The following is a 21,098-nucleotide window of genomic DNA, read 5'->3' on the forward strand; positions in this document are numbered from 1 at the left end:
TCTCCAAATTGCCTGGCAGGTTAAAGGTGATGATTATTACCATCCAAAATCAGACGGAGGTGACCAGATGTTTCAGCAGTACTTGAAATACCTATGTGACCGATCGAAACCTAACAAAGGAGAAACAGTTCAGAGTTTATGTGTCATTCACTGTAATCAGGACGAAAATAGTTCAGTTTCTTCCCATTTTTCCATTTTGTCCAAACTTCAAAAGTTCAGCCGTACTTCACTTTGACAACACGATCATTTTGTGTAACAATATGACAAATATCCAGAGACGACCTCAGCACGAACCAGCTCCAGCAATCACAATGCATTTATCTCTAAGTTCTGCAGTTTGACCTACATATTGTCCGTTTTATGAGGCAAGGGTGTGTTACCCTGTACCACCAGGAGATGGCAGTCAAATTAACTCTCCTCAACTGCTGTGGACCTCGAGCAATCATGAATATCAGTTTCTGATTTAATTCCATACTCATATAAATAGATGACAGTTATTTAAAAAAAAAGTGGCAGGTCCATATTGTATTTCCTAAGATTTTTATATACAAAAATATATACCTCACTTGTGGCCCCTATACATTTCAATGAAGTAGCCCTCAAGGTGTGTTTTACCAAGATTTATGAAATTTGGCAAGTTGTTATATACTGAAATATCAGACTGAAAATAAGTCTCTTGGGTCCATAACCTGAATCGAACCGGAAGCCCACAATTCTGAATTTTGTGTAAAATTACTTTCAAACTTTCAAACTCGTTTTAACAGGTTGACAAAATCTGCTTCAAGTTTTTCTCAATGCTAAATTGTGAAGCTTTGGCATATTGACCCGGCAAAGGTGCAAGGGCCCTTCAATGCTGCTATAGCAGCCATCATTTGAAGTTACAATTCTAACTGTGTTTTCTTTATTATATATTCTTAGAAGCTCAATTAGTAAAGTACATACTTTCTACTGCATAATCTATATATTTTGGGCTCATAATGACAGATTCTTATTAAGAATTAAGGCTCCAGCATATAGGTTTCAAACTCATCTGTAAATTCAACTAAGACAGGAAGATGCAGCCTCCCTTTTTAAATCCTTTGCACGTTTATTGAAGCGCTGTTGTTAATAGAAAATATAATTTTCCAGTGATACCCTGCAGAAGTATTCTGACCTCTGGTGGCCACCACAGACCAAGGCACCAAGTCTCCATTCTCTATTGTCAGACTGACTGTGACTGGTGCGACTTTCCCATCGTCTCCTTCAAGGCCTTTCACACAATCACATTTCAACCCCCACATCACGCTACCCGTTGCCGGGAGATGGTGTTTGCAGAGCGTGGAAAACAAAGAGGAGTATCCAGAAGTTTATTAAATTTCCTCTAAGGCGAGATAGCAGGTACACAGGACGTGCATCACGGTCATGCGGTGTGATCAAACAGTCCGCTTCCAGGACGTGACAGCGTGATGCCGTAGCACTGCAGCCCCAGAGAGGACAGACCCACGGGGATGGAGAGCCGGGGTTTTCAAGTTTGACTCAGGTGAGCTTGACACTCCGAACAAATTAGACTTCACAGGACATATGTTTCTGTTCAGCAGTATATATGAACTGGCAACGTATCTATATTCTGTCTCTCGTTTTCAAAGTGCCGCAGGTAGAACCAAGGGGAGTCAATGCTGGAATTCACAGGTGTTTGGTACTTTTTTTTAATAATAACCTATAGTCTGGGGATATTTACCTGTCTTATTATCAACGAATCCCATGAAATATACCAATACAAACTGGTTTCTTCTAATAGCAATTATTGTTTGGGTCTCCGAAGGCTGCTCATTCCTCTGTGTCCAAAAACTAAAGATTTTTTAAAAAATGAGCCACTGTTAAACCGGGCGACAGGCTCCTACTTTTATATTTTTTATTACATTTTGTGTAAATTGTCCTAATATTCACTTCAGTTCCCCAAAATGGTTTAACATATTCTTAGTTTAAGTCTTTTTATGGTTTTTGTTGACCATCAGAAAATCGTTGAATGACGCCATCTTGTCCTTTTAAGTAAACGGAACCACAAAACAATATGTAGGCGTCATTGCGTTGATTTCTGTTCTCTTTTGCTTGGCTGTACTTATTTGTATCTTCTAAGGCTTGTGAGATACCAGAAGAAGCTCCACATTTTTACTTACAATAGTTTCAATGAATGAGGTTTCTTTGAGTAGTGAATTCTTAATTCCCAGTCACTTACTTTAAAGCATTGAAATCATGATAATATTTGCTGATTAGCAAAAAAAAACAAAAAACAACTGCGGCTGACGGGAACGAATGGGAACTCTTGCTGGACTTTCCCGTCTATGGAGCCACCCCACTAAACTCTGAAAATTCCCCTTGATAATTACAGAACCTCAGAAGAGGCAACGTCTTCCAAAAATGAAGTTGACTATTCAGCTTTAGAGTATCTTTTTCGCTTTTGTGAATAAAGATCTGTGTCTTTCTTTCCTCCAGTGTCTCAGAGAGTCTGTCCCCGCAGTGAGTGGCCACCATGCCGTGCGGCCGCCTGTTGCTTTCCGTCTACATCGTCACCTTCCTGATGGGCGTCCCTGCCAACATCCTGGCATTCTGCACCTTCTGCCGCAAGGTGCGCCGCAAGGCGACCCCGATAGACGTCCTCCTCCTCAACCTCACCATCTCCGACCTCATTTTCCTCTTTTTCCTGCCGTTTAAAATGAAGGAGGCCTCGGACGACATGGCCTGGCTGTTGCCTTTCCCCCTGTGCCCCTTCACTGCTTTCCTGTTCTACGTCACCATCTACAACAGCACCCTGCTCCTCACAGCCGTGGGCGTGGAGCGTTACCTGGGGGTCGCCTACCCCCTCCGGTACTCCATGTATCACAGGCCTCGCTACGCCCTCGTGGCCAGTCTCCTGTTCTGGGTCGTGACCTCTCTCAACCTCAGCATCGTCTACATCATGCCCTACGCCCAGTGGCAAAAGGGTGCAGACGGTGACAACAACAATGGCAGCAACACGAGCAGCCCCGCCCCACCTCCACCCACCTGCTACCTGGATTTCACCGAGGACGAGCTCATGATCCTCCTGCAATTCCGCCTGGAGCTCTTCATCGTTCTCTTCTGCATCCCCTTCCTCATCTGCTGCTTCTGCTACGTCAAGTTCATCCTCATCCTGTCACGTCTTCCAAACATTGGCAGGCGGCGGAGGCTGCGTGCCATAGGCCTGGCGCTTGGCACGCTGATAGTATTCGCCGTCTGCTTTGGGCCTTACAACGCCTCCCACGTGGTGGGGTTTGTCCGCGGGGACAGCGAGGAGTGGAGGAACATAGCGTTGCTCTCCTGCACCTTCAACGCCTGCCTGGATCCATTCATCTTCTACTTCTCCTCTGCGGCCGTCAGGAGCATGTTGAATCACTGCTTCGGGAACATCAGGGCAAAGCTGCACATTCTGAGGTGTGGAGGGGCTCCCGACTGCCCCCGCCCCAGACCCTCCAAGAGCGGAAAGTACAGGGAGGCAGCCCCTCCTAGATAGAAGAAGTTATACACATGAATGTGTTTGTGAGGGGGTGCTCTTTTATTTCACCACCTCAGTTCAATGTGCAAGTTTATTTACAGTTATTTATCGGCTGCTTTATCTAATAAATTCAGTGGAATCAGCAGGAGTTGTCTAAATGTTAATGTTAACATGATGTTCTTGTTTCATGAAACCCGTCAGATCTGCATTAAGGTTTTTTTCCAAAAAAAACCCTCCTACTTCAGTGTACAAATGACACAGTTAGTTTCAACGAAATCATTTAAAGTTGGTTCATTTTGACATGACATAAAATGAGTGAACTGAAGGGGCTGCAGCCAGCCACCAGGGGGCTCTTCACATGTTTTTGCTTCAATTTTGGTGAGCTGTCCTGTCACACCATTGGCTGATAGTTAGGTACTGAACTCCCAAGTCAACATATCAGTTCCCGTCAAAAGACCTTAAGATATGAGCAATTATGTTTAGGAGTTCTGGTGAACTTGTAATTAATAAAGATGTATACATTTATTTTAGGGGTTATAAGAAACAATTTCTGTGTGAAGTTTTACAGTGTGAGCTCTGTTGCCAGAGACCCGGGGTCAATGCTGTTAACCACATGTTCCAAAGTAACTGAAGTGTTGAAATAAACTGTCCCATCAGGGCAAATACACGCACAGCATCCTGTCAAACAACCTGCTCTGGGGCTCAAACTATAAACCACGACGCACTGTTTAATCATAGAAGAGTGTTTTATAAGAGCGAGGGGATAAGGCAATTAAAAAACCAGGGGGAGGTTGGACTACATGAGCGGCGAGTGCTGACTGTACGTACGCGTCCAGGTTAATTTGGGAGTTATAGGCCCAGACGGCGGTTAGTGTAAACACGGAGATTGCACAGTGCCCGGGTGAAGCGCAGTGATAAAAGTGTCTCTTTCTTTTCTGAGGGGACGTCAAGCAGGCAGCGACTGATAAGCGTCCTCAGGCCAGTTCCTGTCAGTAATGAACGCAGCGCTCCTCTGCAGGTGGAGTGCATGTGCACACAGACAGCATCTATTTTTAGTGGCCTGTGGTTTACTGCTCCGAGTTCAACAGTGCACGTTCTCCAGTTATTAGTTTAGTGTGCACACAGAATTTATTCTTACTTTATCTTATAAAGAAAAATCTTCAAATATATATATATTTATTATATATTTGTTGTCCTAGAGTTTCATGATCATTTCTGAAAAGACACCCGAGTATTTGTTCCTGAACCCTTTCATTTGGTACCTACAACCTGAACACTGTTTCTTCTTATTAATATTGTAATCTTGCATCATTCCTTTTCCAAAACAACCATCTTTTATTGTGTATACACTACATCAGGCCGCTTGAGCACGGTCTATTTTGCATCAAGACACACAATTTTCATCAAAAGGTGGCGCTACAGGAAAACCTGGCGTTTAAAATTTATTACGGCAGTTTGTCACAAAGTAGTAAAGATAATTCAGTCTGGACCAAAGGGGATTAAAACAACAAGTGGATCCATAGATAAAAGACTCAATAGGACCATTTGTCTCCATTTTACCTACAATGAGTACCAAATCATTATTTTAGAGAAAATGAATCAGAATAATATAAGAAATCAGTGATACCTTGAAATTAAAATAATCATATCTGAAAAATACTATAAAATATTATTTGTAAAGTAATACATCATCATGGTAACACTTTGAATCCTACAGGAAGCAGAAAATGAATCTATGCAAGTTGGTTTTGTAGATAAAATAGCGGTTGCAGCATCATAATTGGAAATGTTTGTAAATTTAAAAATCCCTTAGAAATGTGTTTGGAAACAAAGACAACTGAAACTTAAACGTGTGGCTTACATTAGCAGATTCAGACATGCATAAACAGTGAGGTTTTTTTATTGTTACTGGGTGTCAACGTTATATGAAATTGAATTTTGAATGAAGCTTTTGGCATTTTCTTTTGAGCGCAGAAACTCAAATTTAAGAGCTACAGCCGATCTTTTTTTTCCAAATATCAAAGACAAACTCACATGTTTCATAACATAGAGTATTTATTCAAAAAAATTAAATATGACAACCAAATAAAAAGGCTCAACTTACGACCAGGATCAGATGAGTGTTAAGACAGAAAGAAAAAAAGTTTTTACTTCTAAAAGTGACACAAATATAGCACATATAATAATAATAATATACTGTGACACCCAAACATGATTTTTATATATCACTATGATGATACGCAGCCGACCACAGGGGTGTTTTTAAAGATGTCTACTTTGTGGGGGAATACCTCAACATTGGAGACGGGCACTCGTAGAGTAACAACTCAAACAGAGAACTGTCCCGAGTCTGTAAACGTCTGAATTTCACATTAAAATAAAATGAAGAACTAAAAACCTTGTGTTTGACAGGGACATGCGCAGCAGAGGGGATGTTTGGCCAGACAAACCACAGATTTATGATGCTTCATTACTGCCGTTCAATTGAGAAAGAATGAACACGTACTGTAAATTAAAACGCCAAAGGTTTCCAAGGCAGTAAGAACGGGGTTGTGTCATGTCCCGATAGAATAATAAAAGTTAAATAAATAATGCTACATAATATCTACACTGAGCAACTCCTAAAGAGTCATGACTGTTCCACAATTTTTTTATTTTCCAGAAATGTTAAGTTTGGGTTGTGCTTGAAAGTGCCCGTCTACTCTGACTGATCCCCACAGGCTGTTTGGTCCTGTCAGCTCCAAACTGATCAGTTCTGCATATTCTGTGTTCTTGGCATATGTCAGAGGTACAGACAGACAGACAGACAGACACACACACACACACAAATTTATACACACACACACACACACACACCTTACAGTATTGTTATGTATCAATATATACTTATCATTGTAGACTCGGGGCCCAGCGCCCCTTTTCTGAATTTGAGGATTTCTTTGATTTTTGTTTCAGCACCATCAGGAAAGGCACAGTCTGTTAACAGACACATCAGTCTAAGGATGAACTTTCAACCCTCCTCCTCCGTTCGTGAATAATGTATAAAAAAAAAAGGGGTGGGGGGGATCTTTAGCTTCTTTGATTAGCTATGGAGATGATAAAATGTAAAAAATTAAAACATAACAGAGTGGTGGCAGGTCTTCACAGAGGAGGGTTGACGGTTCATCTGTGCGACGACGCCCCGACAGTCTCCACAAAGCAGCGAACACACACACAGTGTTGCTTTTCACAAAAGTATTGCATTGTTAAATTTGGGAAAAAATTATCACTACGACTATTAAAAAGCTCCATTATTCAATACAGCTATGAGGCCTCTGCTGCTTCAAATAGGACTTTGTTAGAAAAAATAAGTGGTGTGTGCATTACATTAGTATCTTTACATATATTCAGAGTTTAAAATGCTTTTATTTTTGAGGGGGAAAGGTACATCAGGCCGACACCGTCAGTGGCATCATGACAGGAAAATGGATTTCTATAATAAGGCTCTCTCCCTCTCTCTCTCTCTCTCTATACATATATATATATATATAGATATAAACTTTCCAAAAACAAGCAGAACACAAGCCAACAAACGTTAAACAACCACAACTACTAAAACTATTCAAGTAAAATCAAATGCTGGTAATGTCTGATGATAAGAAACTGCTTCCACTTGACAACGAACACGGAAGGGAAACAATCTGCTCTGATGTTGTTCTTATTAAAAATGTTCTTGCTGTGAGCAGCTCCGAACTTTGATAAGAGTTAGAGAGCGAATAATATCTCACCAGGCAAAACCTCTTATAGCATTTCGTATCAACCACAAACGCATGCAGCTTTCTTTTTAAGTGCCGTAAAATACAATATCCTCTTCAGTCTCTCTTTATCAATATATTTAATCTACGTGTATCTGATGAGATATTAAATATAGCAGCTAAAGTTGGTTTCTGGTGACATGTGGCTAGCGTGGTTAAGCAGTACAAAGCCTGTAAGAGTGACCACACACACACCCACAAAGTCCTACACCTTCACCCTGACCAGGCACATTGGTTTGGTCCAAGTGATGAAAAATGAAGGCTTCTTCCGTATGAAACTACACTGCGAGGTCATGAAAGACTACAATCTCAAGGGTTGAGCATCAAAAACATCATGCAGCACCGTTTCTGAAATTCTGGCAACAATGAGCAAAAGGTATCGATGAAATTTAAAATGTTGGAGTTATGTTATTTATTTGGTTGTAAAAACCCCGATTGCTAAGCTGACAGTGTTCCCAACTGTCCCTTGCTGCACGATGGCATTGTTTCCACCAAAAATATTAAGATATACTCAGAAAAACTGTCAAATTTTCTGACATTAGTAAACGAATTTCAAAACAGTTGCTAATGAATTTTCTTTCAATCAACGAAATAATGTATCGAGCGTGGTGCTACAGCTCTAGAAATTCTACCCGACGACAGACACTGTGGGGTCTGGATATAAAGGCTTCGACTGCGCGTGAGGACACACACCAAACCAACATACGATTAAAACCCTCCCATCCGACAGACAGTTCACTCATCGAACCACATTAGGCACTTTGATTACTTTCTCATAAATACCGTCAAACGTCCCGACTGCTCCGCACCGATCCCTACTTGTTCTCGAGAATGTCAAATATTTTACATTCCATCATCATCATCGTCACATGCCAAAAGTCACTCATAACAAGCCGTTTTAGCACACAAATACTCATCGAAAACATTCAGCACTGAACCTGTTCTCTCTGCATCAACACCTTATTGCACTGAAGGAGTTCTTGACAACTGCATTGGTCAGTTTAAGTAAAAAAAAAAAAAAAAACTGGGAGGGGAAAAAATCCAAAGTGTGTGTTGTTGTCAGAAGATATAATCTGTCTAGTCTGTTCTATTGCTGAATATGTTAATATGTTAATCTAAAAAAATTAAAAAGGACAAAAAAACTTCATAAATAGCAAGAGAAATAAAACACACAACAAACATTTGGTATAACACACTGTACCGACTCGTATTACGACTTGAAAAGTTTAAAATTGTCCATTTCCTGGCCGTGACATCGTTTTCTAACAGTCGTCTTCATGCACCTCGCCTCAGAGTAAGGCAACAAGCGATACAAGACAACGCCGCTGAGACACTGTCTGAACGTGGCTTTTCTTTTTTTTTAAATACGTAAAGATTTCATTCAGTGTCAGTGTTGGTTAGGATTCTTACTGTGTGGCTGAAAGACCGTGAGGAACCACTGAATTAAAGGGAGGCAGAAGAGTTAAGCATGAAGGCAGCGGGCCATTTTCGCAAAGAAGAAAAAAAACCTTGACTAACGTATTGCTATTGCGGTCGCACACACACTTGCTCGACAGACAAACACGTACAGCATCTAGAAGGCTAAAACAAACAAACAAGTAAAACTGTCAACAAATTTAAACCAGCAACATTAGGCTCAACATGAGGCTACAGAGCACGTCAGGTCCTCACTGGTTCGGCTTCATTCCCACCCATGCACCAAAGAATCATCAGTTTGTATATTCCCACCTGCTCCGCCATTATTCAAGCACACACAAAAAATATCCCTGCAAAACAAAAGTTTGAGTTGCTGTAAAAGAAAAAAAAAAAGAAAAAGAAAAAGAATTTGTCATGATTTAAATACAGCAAAGGAAAGAGGGATGTACGGGCAGGAGCACAGGAACAATTGGCTGGTTTTAAAATTGCATAAATGTGCCTGTGACTCCTCTCTGGCTTCTATCATCCTTACGCAGTCTGCAGTAGCTGCCGCCGTCACCGTCGCATTCCAGTGACCAAAGCTGCACCAGCGCGGAGTCGGACCTTAAGACTGGCTGGGAGGCGGAGAGAGGTGGAGGGATGTGGCGAGGGGCAGGGGGTGGTTCAGGCAAAGTACATGGTCCTCAATGTGTCGTGGTGGATCTGAACAGCTTTGGCCAGTGCCAGAGGGTCCCGGCCGTTACTCTGCCCTGAGACGTGGCTGCCCTCCGCACTGCGGCAAAAGAAAATGAACAAAAAAAAACAATAAGACAAAGTAACAAGACGAGGACCTGCAACTGTAGTTGGTTCAAAGTTCGGTGCTCGCACACAAAGGAGCCCATTCGCTGTTGTTGGAAAAAGGCTATCAGGTATTCCAATAGGAAACCAGTACAACTCATGCAGCCAGTACGTAAAATAAAAACCAATACCACAAATGAATCTAAAAAACATTATTCAACACTTATTTTCTCGTAACTTATGATTGTTGAACACCTCTGGTCGAGTTCCTGTAAGTTACGTAGAAAATATATTACATCATAAAATAAAATTTAAATAAAAAATTTAAATGTAGAAAGCCTTCTCCTCACCTGTCGTGCTCTTTGTCGACCAGGTGGTAGCGGGCGCGGAAGGCCACCAGGTGGGCGTAGTAGGCCGGCGCGGGGATGGAAACGGACCGAGTGCAACGGACGTAGGTGTGGCAAAGCTGGTAGGTGAGGAGCTGGAACTCATCGGCGGTGAAACAATTGTCGTCCCACAGAACGTGGTAGTGGGAGGGCCGACTCGTACCCTGGAGAATCAGAGAGCAAAAGTTAATCGCACACCAGAGAGGGCAGCACCATGGAGAGGGGACAAACAATGAGCTGAAGCAGGGGAGGCCTGGTTGTTACAAAGGCCAAAGCTTTTTTCTTGAGAGTTTGCGTCAGTCCATAAAGACTCACCTGGATGCCAGCGTGACTGCAGAGGTAAAAGTCAAATTCATAGGGGTGGGTGATGTCTGTGTCCACTGTGGTGCCTGCAGGAATGTTTCCACTTCGTCCAACCTGACAGGGAAACAAAATAAAACAACCTGATGTAAGGAAACATCCCTCACCCTGATATCATATTTTCGATTTGAAGGTATTTGGCTCATACGATTCACCCCCCCAAAAAGCAAAGTAATGTAACCCCAAATGTCTACCATTAATGAAGTCTATTAAAAAAAACAAGTCCTGTGTTCTGCTGACCCGCTCGTTGCGATCTGCACAGAAGAGGCGTGTATGATGGCGTTTCTGTACGACGATGTAGGTTATCCCCGGCTGGTAATCTTTCTCCAGACTGATGCAGGCCTCCCTGATCGCCAGCAGCTCATAGTATAGCACCTGCACAGAAAAATACAGTTATCGTTCATTAGTTTCATTCAGTCATTCATTAGTTTGTCTCACACTGACGACCTTAAAGTAAAACAACCAGTATCTGCAGAATCGGTTTACCCTAACCATAACCCACGACTAATTAACTTTAGGTGAGTAGAATAATAACAACTTGCTACAAAGATAAACAATCATGTTCAGTGGTTCAGATGGCTTTTTGATATCTAGTCACTGGTTTGAATAAGTGTGACTTACTTTCCCTGCCAAAAAAATTAATGGCAAGATAAAAGAGAAATGTTGTACCTGTCTGAACTGGCCCTCCGACACTCCGTCCCTGTAGAAAATGACCCTGGTTGGTTTGTAGCGGGTCGATTTGTAGAACTGGATCAAGAGCTCTCGCACCATAGAGGCCAAGTCCTGAATGATCTCCTGTCTGGGCCTCTGCACCCGCACTGTGGCGCAGTACCTGCTGGGATGGGCGTCCATACTGCCCACCACCTGCAGAGGAAGGGGAAGTCAGGAGTCAGACTCACCATTCTGGTTATGTCTATAAAAAGTACTGCAGCTAATTTCCGGAGAAGAAACTGCATAGACACAACACAGATCTCCATGTGTAGTTTTAAGGGTGGATAAAAGAAGCTTCTTTTTTTTTCCAGGAGCGAGGTCTCACCGCTGCGATAGATGGTTTTTTCCCATCACCTGCTGGAGGATGAGTGACATCAGCCCCAAGGAAGATGACAGGCTGCTGAAACACTGAGGGCCTGGACGGATGAGAGGAGACAGATCATTTCTGCTTCAATGAATCTGTCATGCAACGACACCGTTCTGACAGAATCTGTCTGACAGCCAACAGGAAGACAGAGATAATTGTGTATGCCGGGAAAAAAAGATAAATTAGAAAACTACACACTAGTGAAGTACAACAACTCTGTCGTATACCTTCCATGTCATGGAAAAACAAATGGAGAAGACTTAAATGTCCAGTGATCTATCACGTAGTTTTCATGTCACAATGTTTATCTACCAACTTTAATCAGAATGTGTCGTGGTAAACAAAAAACCCACGGGGGCTTTTGTTCGTCATATTTACCGTTGGTGCGGAACCAGGATGTTGTTGATTCCTCCCAGTTTGACGTTGATCTTGAGGCAGAGGTTCGAGAGGGTCTGAGGGGACGTCTTCACAACGTTCTTCACCTGAACACACTGGGTGGCCATCCCGAGGAGGGTGTCGCCAACCCGCTTCACCTCAGCTGTGGGTCACAGATTGGACAACATTACCAAACTCACTTGAATTTCAATCTTTGACTTTTTTGGGGTTACTGTTCTCATGCTGCTCTGATTTTAAATATTGTATTTGGTTTAGTAATAAAAATTTTAAAAAAGGTTGTACCGTAGACAGGCGTTTTCCCAGGCAAGATAACAATGATGAGCTGTAGCCCGGCGTAGGTGTTCTTCAGGTGTCTGAACATGGGCTCCACGCTGTCGGCTCCCTGGGCGTATTTACAGAAGCACGGCTGGCCTTGGATTGGCATCCCAGCATCCTTTGAGATTTTCCGCAGCTGGTCAGTGAAGCTCCTGAGCATGAAAAGAAAAGGGTAAATAATAACCAAATTAATACAGTACTGTGTACAGTACATTTTTACATGTTGACTTCTGTGTAAAGTGTGCTGATATAATGTACTAATGTGAACAGAAGCAACTTTGATGTAAACTAAATGAGAGTTACACAAAAGGATCTGAATAAAAATATATATTCATTATTATTTTATGGGTTTATTTGAAAATTAGATTTTCTTCTAAATTGCCTTGCAAAAAATGTATGTTAGTTCATCTTAGAGTGTCTAAGCAAAGCATTAATGATGGTTTTAGTGAACTCACTTGAGGATTTCTTCTCTGCACTGCCTCTGGGTGGCGAAGCAGGCGATGGCCCACATCTTGATCTCCACTCCGGTGTGAAACTGCTTCCCCCTCATGTCCCACACCCCGTGGCTGGGTGTGGCCACTGTGCGGTTCTGGAACGACAGTGCAGGGTTGATCTGCTGGGACTGACAGTCGCACAGACACATGCAATAAATGGATACACAGACAACGCACGGCTTCAAAGGATTCTGGCAGCCAACATAAAGGGCCTGCTCATTATAATGTAGGCTCTGTGATTGTCGGGCTGATTGTGGCATTAGAGTTAAAACTATTTTTTTAAATTTCATCTGTGCTTAATTGGGTTGTGTATATTAGGCGTGATGCAATAATGTTCTATGTATGATGTCTTAAAACTAGAGGCATGTGTAAAAACAGTATAAAATGAAATCTAATCCACAGAATTAATAGTTAGATCCAGTCCTTTTTGTTTTCACAGTGGGGATTACTAGTCCAACCTGTGAACTTCCGGTGAGGGGAAACCAGAGGGGAAACCCTGCTATTTCAAAAACACACAGACATGTTTAAAAAAAAAACACAAGCACATGAAGCGTGATTTAAAGGGAATGTACCATAAATGGTTCGGAGCCCACCCTGCCGCCGTATTGCAGCATGGGGGCCGGCAGGACGCGACCTGTCACCTGAGCCATCTCGTCTCGCACCCGGAACTGAAACTCCTGGACAAACGGGTCGGACTCGTAATTTGCACTCCGCACCTGAGAGAAGACGGAATATTACTTTACTTCACAGGTTGAAAAAGGAAAACAACAAAAAAGGCTTCTTGTTATTCTGGTCCACAATATACTCACCAGCCTGCTGATTTCCTCCTGTCGGTCTGGTGCAGAGCGGGCTGTTGCTTTGATCATGGTCGACGTCTGGTTGTCTGTTAGTTTTTTAATGCAGCGCTGTCCAGGAACAATGTTGCACACCTACATGGATAATAACGGTCATTAGAATTAATCCAGCCTGATAAATACTTTTTAATTAATTTATTCAAAACCCACTTTATGTATATAGATAGGTTGATTTTTTCTCTCCCCTAACCAATCAGTATTGTGTCACTCAGCTGCAGTGGTGGTTGCTATGAGCAGTAAAGTTTACAGCTTCCCTAGCCTTGACGCTCTGAGGGCTATTGTTGGATCTATGGCAATAACTGTATTTTGATATTCCTGGTTAAAGAGTTTTAAAAAAAAAATGTTTCCAGCATTCAGCAGTGGAACCATACAGTCGCCATCGGTCCTTACCTCAAGGGGCAAGTAGGTGTGTTTCTGCTCCTGGCCCACCTGCAGGCAAGGCAGGTGGGGATACTTCAGCTGCAGATTGTATTTCTCCCTGAAGTACTGCGCCACCGTGCGTTCAACTGTCTGACCATTCTCAAGCTGCAACGGAAACCTGCATGTTCCAAAGTAACAAGAGTGTCATAGTAAGCCAATGACAGCTTTGACTGCTGGGTAACAGCTACTGGGTGTGTGATGTGGAAACGTACGTCTGGAGGGTGGCAGGGCGTCGTGTTACATTGCAGACTCTGTACTTCCTACGCATGGTTCCACAGTGTGTCACTTCCACTTTAAGACCTGTGAAAAAACAGTGGAGAATTCAATGTGAATAATCTTTGGTAATAAATAAAAGTGACTTGGGCGGTTATTCAATGAGTGGAACAAATGAATAGGCCTAAAATCCAACATCATAACGATTAATTTGTTCCTCCTTCATGCAACAAACAAATTACTACATTCACTAGTCTGCTGCAGCATCAACTGGCAACAGGAGCTTCCCACACAACAGCACACAAAGCAGGAGACGGTGAAGCTTGTAACTGTGGTGTAGTGAAAACAAGCTGAGGGGTGCCTGTTCTCTGCTGACATACCTTTGATCTCTTTGGTGAACTTGACCCTGTGGGAGTCAGTGAGCGGGCGGGGCTGCTCATCAATGTTGTGAATGTCCAGGACCTCGCACATGAACTGAATGACTGGCTGGGCTTTATAAAAGGCTGTGGCTGACACTGAAAACAGAAGAAATAATAACACACCATATCTTACGAATGGAAACGGCTAACCTGGCTCTTATATGCTTGCTATACAAACATATGAATGGTATAGATCTTACAATTAGCTAATTTCCCAAAAATGTTGTGCCTTTTCTTTTAAATGTCCAGAGTTTTCAAAACACTAATTCACCATCAATGTTGAGCATCATTTTCCACATGGCTGGCCGTACGGACTGATGGAAACCGAACCAAACCTCTCTCCCTCCACCTAGTGGGTGGTCGTAGCCCTCTGGGGAGGAGAAGAAAGATCGTCCCACAGGTGTGTACCTGGTGAGGACAGAGAGGACACATAGGGAACAAAAAAAGATTAGCAGAGCACAAAAAATAAATAAAACTCTCCCCGGACTAGGAGTTGTGTTCCCTGTGAGGTTCACTGGAGGCAGCATAACACAACCGCTGCCCGGGTTACTGGTGTGAGGACCACAGGAGGCTGAGAAGCCGTTTTGATCACGTTCCTGAAAACTGCTTTGGTTAATGAATTCACCAAATGACACATCCCCCTAGGTAGATTACATATACAGTAGATGTTTGAATCCATTGTTCCAAGTTGTATATTCAAATCAAACTTGAATCATTTAAAATAAAAAAAGATATGTCCATCTGTTGTATTGTCAGGTACATATTACACCAAATTACTCCTGTTACAGTATGTGACAATGTTGTGGTTGAAATCCTGCATAATAAATTAAGGCAGCTATACAATAGCTCCAGGATGCAGGTAACTTCGGGTCATATTTCATGACCAGAGAACTAACCGACAAGAAATTCTGCTCTCAACCGGAAATTATAACATGGTTAAACTGCAGCATATAGAACAGGCATTGATCTTCATTTTGCAGCAAAGAATTATACCAAATTTTAAAATCTTAGAAATAGCATTTATCCCAAATATTTAGCCACACTGATCTTCTCAAATGATTGATAGATGATGAATCACTTCTATTTTTAGATATTCCTTAGATGTGGAAAACAAATCTTTGCAGATACCCAAGTGAGGGGAACTCACTTCATGGAGGGGAGGTGTCGCAAGACGACGTCAACGGCGTGAACGGGATTAGTGCTGATGGGTTTCTCCAGGTCCACGGGTTCGGCGACAGCGCGCCCTGTCAAGACCTCGTGCAGCATGTGCCAGCTGACCAGCGACACAAATTTGATGCTGACTTTAAACGGGCGGTCCTTCCCACCTTCACCCGGAAGGGTGACATCCAGATCCACCTAAAGAGGAAAACACGGGATCTTTCTACTTATGGATTTTTATAACAAAGCATGAGCCCCTGTTAGACATATATTTAGCTTTTGTATAGCCTTGCTCTTTTGTTTAAATCTTTTTTCAGGAGGGTTACACAGACACAACACACTTGTGACCTTTATCAAGCTAAACAGTGATTGTTGCGGCCCTTACCCCACTGGTGGCGACAGGAAGTGGGGTAGCAGTGTAGAGGCTTCTCTTCCCATCGTAAACTGGCAGCCGGTCACCGAAGATGGTCACCTTGAAATGCTGAACCATGGAGTCCACCACCTCCCTAAAAAAGACAACCATGACACAGAGTCAGACATCAAATTATTACCAAAAGACAAGAGAACCGTAAGACAGATTAATAACCAGTTAGCCAAAATAAATATAAGAGAATGAAGTATCTGCGATATCAAAGTTTCACTGTCCAACTCTCAGTCCCAGTTCTGCTTAATTAAGTTTCAGGCTTTGCTGATACCTGTTGACTCTGCGCGGACATTTGTCAGGTTTGATGTCCACTTCATACAGGTAGACGTCAATTTTGGGGATTTCCACTTGGAAGCAGTTGGCCAGAAGCTTGATGGGCTTCCCAACGGTGCCATAGCCAGGTCGCCGTGGCAACGCAAACAGGGCTTGGGCTTCAACGGCTCCTACAACAGAACAAGAGGGAAAAAAGCAAACAACAATTATTCACAGCAAACACTCCTCTCTCTATAAATTATAAAACTATTGTATTGGCGACAATAAAGTATACTTACAGTGTTCATCTTATGCTGCTATATTCAAGATTATTTAGGTAATAAATATGATCAATATTTAATACGTGAAGGGAGTGGGTGGCTCACAGTAAAAACCCTGTCATCACAAAACTTTGCAGTTCCCCAGTGTTTTAGCATCCATTAAGCCATCATTTTGGTTTTGGAGTCAGCAACTTCACTATTTTTGTTGGTGTCTTAGCACTTTGTCACCAGCACTGACGCCAAAGTTTTCAGTAAAATAAATCAACTATACATCCACTCCCTTAAAACTGAACAGACAAAAATGAACAACTATCTGGAACATTTAGCAGCTTAAGAGTCACGTGCTTCCTTTTGAAGTTGGTAGAGACCAAAAACAGTGCTAAAAGTGAGAAAAAAATGGAAAGTCAACTTTGTAAGGTCAGTATATGTTTGAAGTTAATTGCGCTGCCCCCAAGTGGGCAAACAGGGGAATTTCGAAAAATCTGATTCGATATTTATTTGAAGAAGACGGTTTATGTCAGTTTATATTTGTATTGCAATTATTTTGTCTGAATTTGCAAGGTCGCCTTGATGGTCTTGTAACGTTGCACCCCGCCCTACAAAATTCAGCCTTTTATCAATGAGCCCTCCTACCATCAGCACTAATTTTAATTCTGGACCACTCATCCACCATTCAGTTTCCCATTACAGCTGAAACAAAGCCCAAACCAGTATTCACGAATGTGACGATGAACCCTTTCAAACAAACTAGGAGTTTTGAAATGAAGAAAAAACTGTAGGAAGGAAGTGGTTAGTGAGGAGGAAAGAGCAGATGGAGGCTGCTGGGACGGAAGATGGTCGGGGACGTCTAAGATTCATAAACTGATCAAACTGATGACAGAAACAAAAGGAGTCAACGTCGTTCGCCCCCCACCCACCCGAGCCAATCTGATAATGACTGTATAAAAAAAAGTTGTGGAGTTGGGTGACATTTTGAATAAAGACCAGCACGGCAGTCGCAGATTTCTCTGACTGACATGGCCTTTGCCAGACGGGAAGAGAAGTAGGCGGGTGACACACCACGACAATTTGACACCAATTTTCATGAATGCCAAACTGGAAAGTACTTAGTGAAAAAAAAAAAATTACATCACACAACCACACAATTTCCACAAATGTGACTCAGAGGATCCACACACACAATGGCCAACACGACATAAAGTCTGCGCGTACAAACAGAGCTCAAGCTCTTAAAATAGCAAAAGAAAGTGTGCTGTATTGTAATCATGAGAAGAAAGTGAAAGTGTAACAGTAATGATGAATGTGGCCGTGAAAGAAGTGCGACAGAGCAGCTGTGGGTGGACAATATTAAAACTGTTTCAGCTTGTTACACGGAGCTCCTGTCAGAGTCAAGGGTTGACCCTGAACCTGCCCCAAGTCATTCAGAAAAAAAACCCTGCACTTTCTGCTGATCAGTCCCCAGCTCACCCTCTCCCCTGTGCTGTTCCTATGGCGATGGCTCTCGTGTTGCTACGGTTTCTCCATGGCAACTAAAGGCATGCCAGAGGGAGGAAGAAAAAACAGGTGCACACAGATTTGTCTCATTTATTCCCAAGCTACGGTGACAAAAAAACTTTTTCAATAAAAAAAGTGTTTCTAAAAGAAATGACTATTGATAGCGAATTCAACTGGGAACAGAGCAGATTGCAGCTTCTGCACCAGCTGTAAACCACACGCATGCACCTCACAACCAGTGGGAGCCCACACACAGCTGACATTTAATCCACACACTGGCATCACTGTACAGTACTCACAACATTTGACAAATGTCACAAATATTTGATGTTATTTATTTCACAAGGCGATATTCCTAGAATAATAACATATCCAGAACTATTATTGCTCGTTTCATAAAGTTGAGAGACTAATTTATCAGGAACTAATAATAATTGATAATTATTAAGCTATTTTTCAATTTAAAAAAAAACAAAAAAACTTTTAAGCTTCTAGCCTCCCAACTCTGAGAAGACATTGATTTATTCTGTTTCACATAATTAAAGATTTAGTTTATATTTTAGTTTTTGATCATGTAAAAAGGTGTTTAGTAGTTAAAATTTGTTTTACCAGCTCGTGGACATCGACTAATTAATTAATAAATTAGTCAAAAAATAATAATAAATAATTGACAGATTTATCACTAATGGTAGCATTTGTCATGGGCCTTAAACTAGACGCAGAAAAAATGTTTCAGATCTTACGAATGAATGACAAGTGGGTGAGGAATGAATGGGTCAGTTTCTGTGAATCAGTTTGGCCCCGTTCTGTCCTCACAGTCCACCACTGACCCCAACAACAAATTGTCACCCCTTGCCAACAAAGTCAATCGACTTATGTCCTGTCATGCTCTATTGATTTGTAATTAACTCAGGCCAGCAGTTAACTGAACACTGTTCAACAGTTGAAGTCACCATGGCAGCAGCTGGCGTGGAAGGCCGCCCTTCAAACGGATATGTACACACACACACCCACCTCCCTGAAAGTGAGCCAGCCACTCATAGGCTTCAGGCACACCTGACGGGATCACCACCTGCCTATGACAGATGACAAAGAGTGACGTAGATAATAAATGGAACCGGTGAGACTGGTTTGAAGCATGCACACACTCGGGCACTAAATTGACCGGCAAAATCCAGCTGAGGAACAGTTTGTCGGAGCAGGACATGGGTGTTTGAATTGAGTTTTCACACTACACAGCTTCTTTTGCGTCAGAGCCTGTGATAACCTGGCAACTTCTTCACCACTATGACGTCATCTAACGCTCAGCTGTCAGTTTATTAGGTACACCCTGGTGCATTCGAATGCATCAGTCCTGCAATTAACTAACAGGTGTTCATTTGAGGTATGATCATTTTGGAGCATCTAGCTCGCGGTGCCGATGAACAATATTGCATCATACAGAGAAGTGGTTCTGTTTCAGCCCCCCACCCCATCGATATGTACAAATATGACTGTAAAAATAAAAGAATTCACCGGTACACTTAAAGTGCAATAACAAACTGTTGCTCCTGCTCTGTATGTTGTATTTATCGCTTCTGTTATAATTTGTGCATATGCCTATGGCTTTTTTAAAATTTCTTTCTATATTCTTCAGTCCACTTTGTTGCTGTAATGCCCAAATGTCCCCATTGTGGGACGGATAAAGGACAAATCTTCGCTTATCTCATCTTGTGAACGGTGTGGACAAAATAATACCGATGTCCCTGCAAAGCACCGGGAAGTGCAGCCTCAAAACAGGAGCACAAAGTTGAAAGCAGCACCCCTCTGACACACGAACTCCACGTGAATGGAGGAGGCTTTTATTTGCAGGTCTGTTTAGCTGAAGCTACAGATGTAGCAGGGTAGTTTCAGGGAACACACTCGCAGCTCCCATATGTGGCTCAGACACACACTCTGTGTGTGTGTGTGTGTGTGTGTGTGTGTGTGTGTGTGTATGTGTGTGTGTGTGTGTGTGTGTGTGTGCGTGCGCGCGCGCCCCGTCTGAAAATAACCCCCGCGCCGCACCTGAGCACCAAATCAGCGGTAGTTACGCGCGTGGCCGTTAGTCTGGGGGATCCCACCTGTTGTTCCGATTTCCATTCATGAGGTCTCTGTCCGGATGACCCGGCACCCGGCGATTAAATTCCGCCTCTGCGTGGATTTCAAACCTCCCCTCGAGTTTCCAGTGGCCGACACCGCCGCTCCCCCTGCGCGGCTCCTCCGGCTTCCGTAGAGGCGGAAGATGTGCACCCGGGCCGCTTCGGGGTCCCCTCGGCTGGAAAGTCGCTCTCTCTCTCTCTCTCTCCGCCCCCCCGCCCCCCCGCAACTGACAAGCAGCTCGAAGTTGAAAAAACAGCGTCGTCGTCGCCGCCGTCCGTCGCAGTTCCTCTCCGTGTCGCTAAAAGAAGAAGGAGACGAAGGGTGTTAGAAAATGTTTAGCGGCAGTTTGGACACGGTGTCGGGGGGAAATGTCGCCTGGGTAAGCTAGCAGCGTCAGTTAGCTTTAGCCGAGCTAAACTAGCTAATTAACTAGCAACGCGAACCGCAAAGACCGACGTGAACAGTTTTACCTGGCCGGTCGGCTGTGTGCGTCGACGTGACAGTCCGGTGTTTCTTCTTCAACACGCTGATATGAGCGGAGAGGGAGGTTCACTGGCCCCGGCGTCCTGCTCGGTATCGGCGAGAAACCGGTCTGAGATCTGCACTTTACACCGCCCTCTCGCTTCCTCACTGCCGTCGAGCTGACACGGAACACGAGGCTGCGACTTCCGGAAGGCTCCTTCAAAACAAAAGCAGCAGTGACAAACAGTAGTTAGCCACTAGCCACTGCTAAAGATTAAACTACCCAGGAGTGTGTACATTTACAATGACTTATCCTGACAATTATTATCAATTACTAACCAATTATTGTTTGTCCCATATAATATGTGAAATTAGTGAATAAGGCTGTTCCAAGGAGACATCGTGTCTTTTGTCTGACAAAAGACATACTGGTTGATATAACTTAGAAATTCTCGCAGTTGAAAAGCTGAAACGTCAACAATAACTACACTGTC

The 21,098-nt window shown here is 42.9% G+C and overlaps 2 protein-coding genes across 3 annotated transcripts; one reads left to right on the forward strand and one right to left on the reverse strand.

Annotated features, from left to right (window-relative positions):
* The first annotated feature begins 1,394 nt into the window (after positions 1-1,394).
* On the forward strand, positions 1,395-4,142 carry LOC118292534 (free fatty acid receptor 3-like). The gene is made up of 2 exons (XM_035621533.2): positions 1,395-1,519; positions 2,473-4,142. Exon 2 carries the CDS (start codon positions 2,510-2,512, stop codon positions 3,506-3,508), a length of 999 nt encoding a protein of 332 aa, XP_035477426.1. The 5' UTR covers positions 1,395-1,519; positions 2,473-2,509; the 3' UTR covers positions 3,509-4,142.
* A 1,385-nt stretch (positions 4,143-5,527) lies between these two features.
* LOC118291616 (protein argonaute-3) lies at positions 5,528-20,777 on the reverse strand. Of its 2 annotated transcripts, none has more exons than XM_035619926.2 (20): positions 20,613-20,777; positions 20,124-20,440; positions 16,266-16,437; positions 15,956-16,076; positions 15,560-15,768; positions 14,684-14,820; positions 14,374-14,508; positions 13,993-14,080; positions 13,751-13,898; positions 13,316-13,435; positions 13,079-13,222; positions 12,468-12,601; positions 11,980-12,164; positions 11,680-11,839; positions 11,260-11,350; positions 10,893-11,087; positions 10,464-10,598; positions 10,179-10,280; positions 9,828-10,027; positions 5,528-9,472 (listed from the first exon to the last, which is right to left on the reverse strand). In XM_035619926.2, the coding sequence occupies exons 2-20, from the start codon at positions 20,140-20,142 to the stop codon at positions 9,364-9,366; spliced, it is 2,604 nt and encodes an 867-aa protein (XP_035475819.1). In that variant the 5' UTR covers positions 20,143-20,440; positions 20,613-20,777; the 3' UTR covers positions 5,528-9,363. The 2 variants fall into 2 exon arrangements, with proteins under 2 accessions (XP_035475819.1, XP_035475818.1); XM_035619925.2 differs by having other exon boundaries at positions 12,468-12,634.
* Between the last annotated feature and the right edge of the window lie 321 nt (positions 20,778-21,098).

This window comes from Scophthalmus maximus, chromosome 22, assembly GCF_022379125.1.
Source record: "Scophthalmus maximus strain ysfricsl-2021 chromosome 22, ASM2237912v1, whole genome shotgun sequence".
Classification (NCBI taxonomy): Eukaryota; Metazoa; Chordata; class Actinopteri; order Pleuronectiformes; family Scophthalmidae; genus Scophthalmus; species Scophthalmus maximus.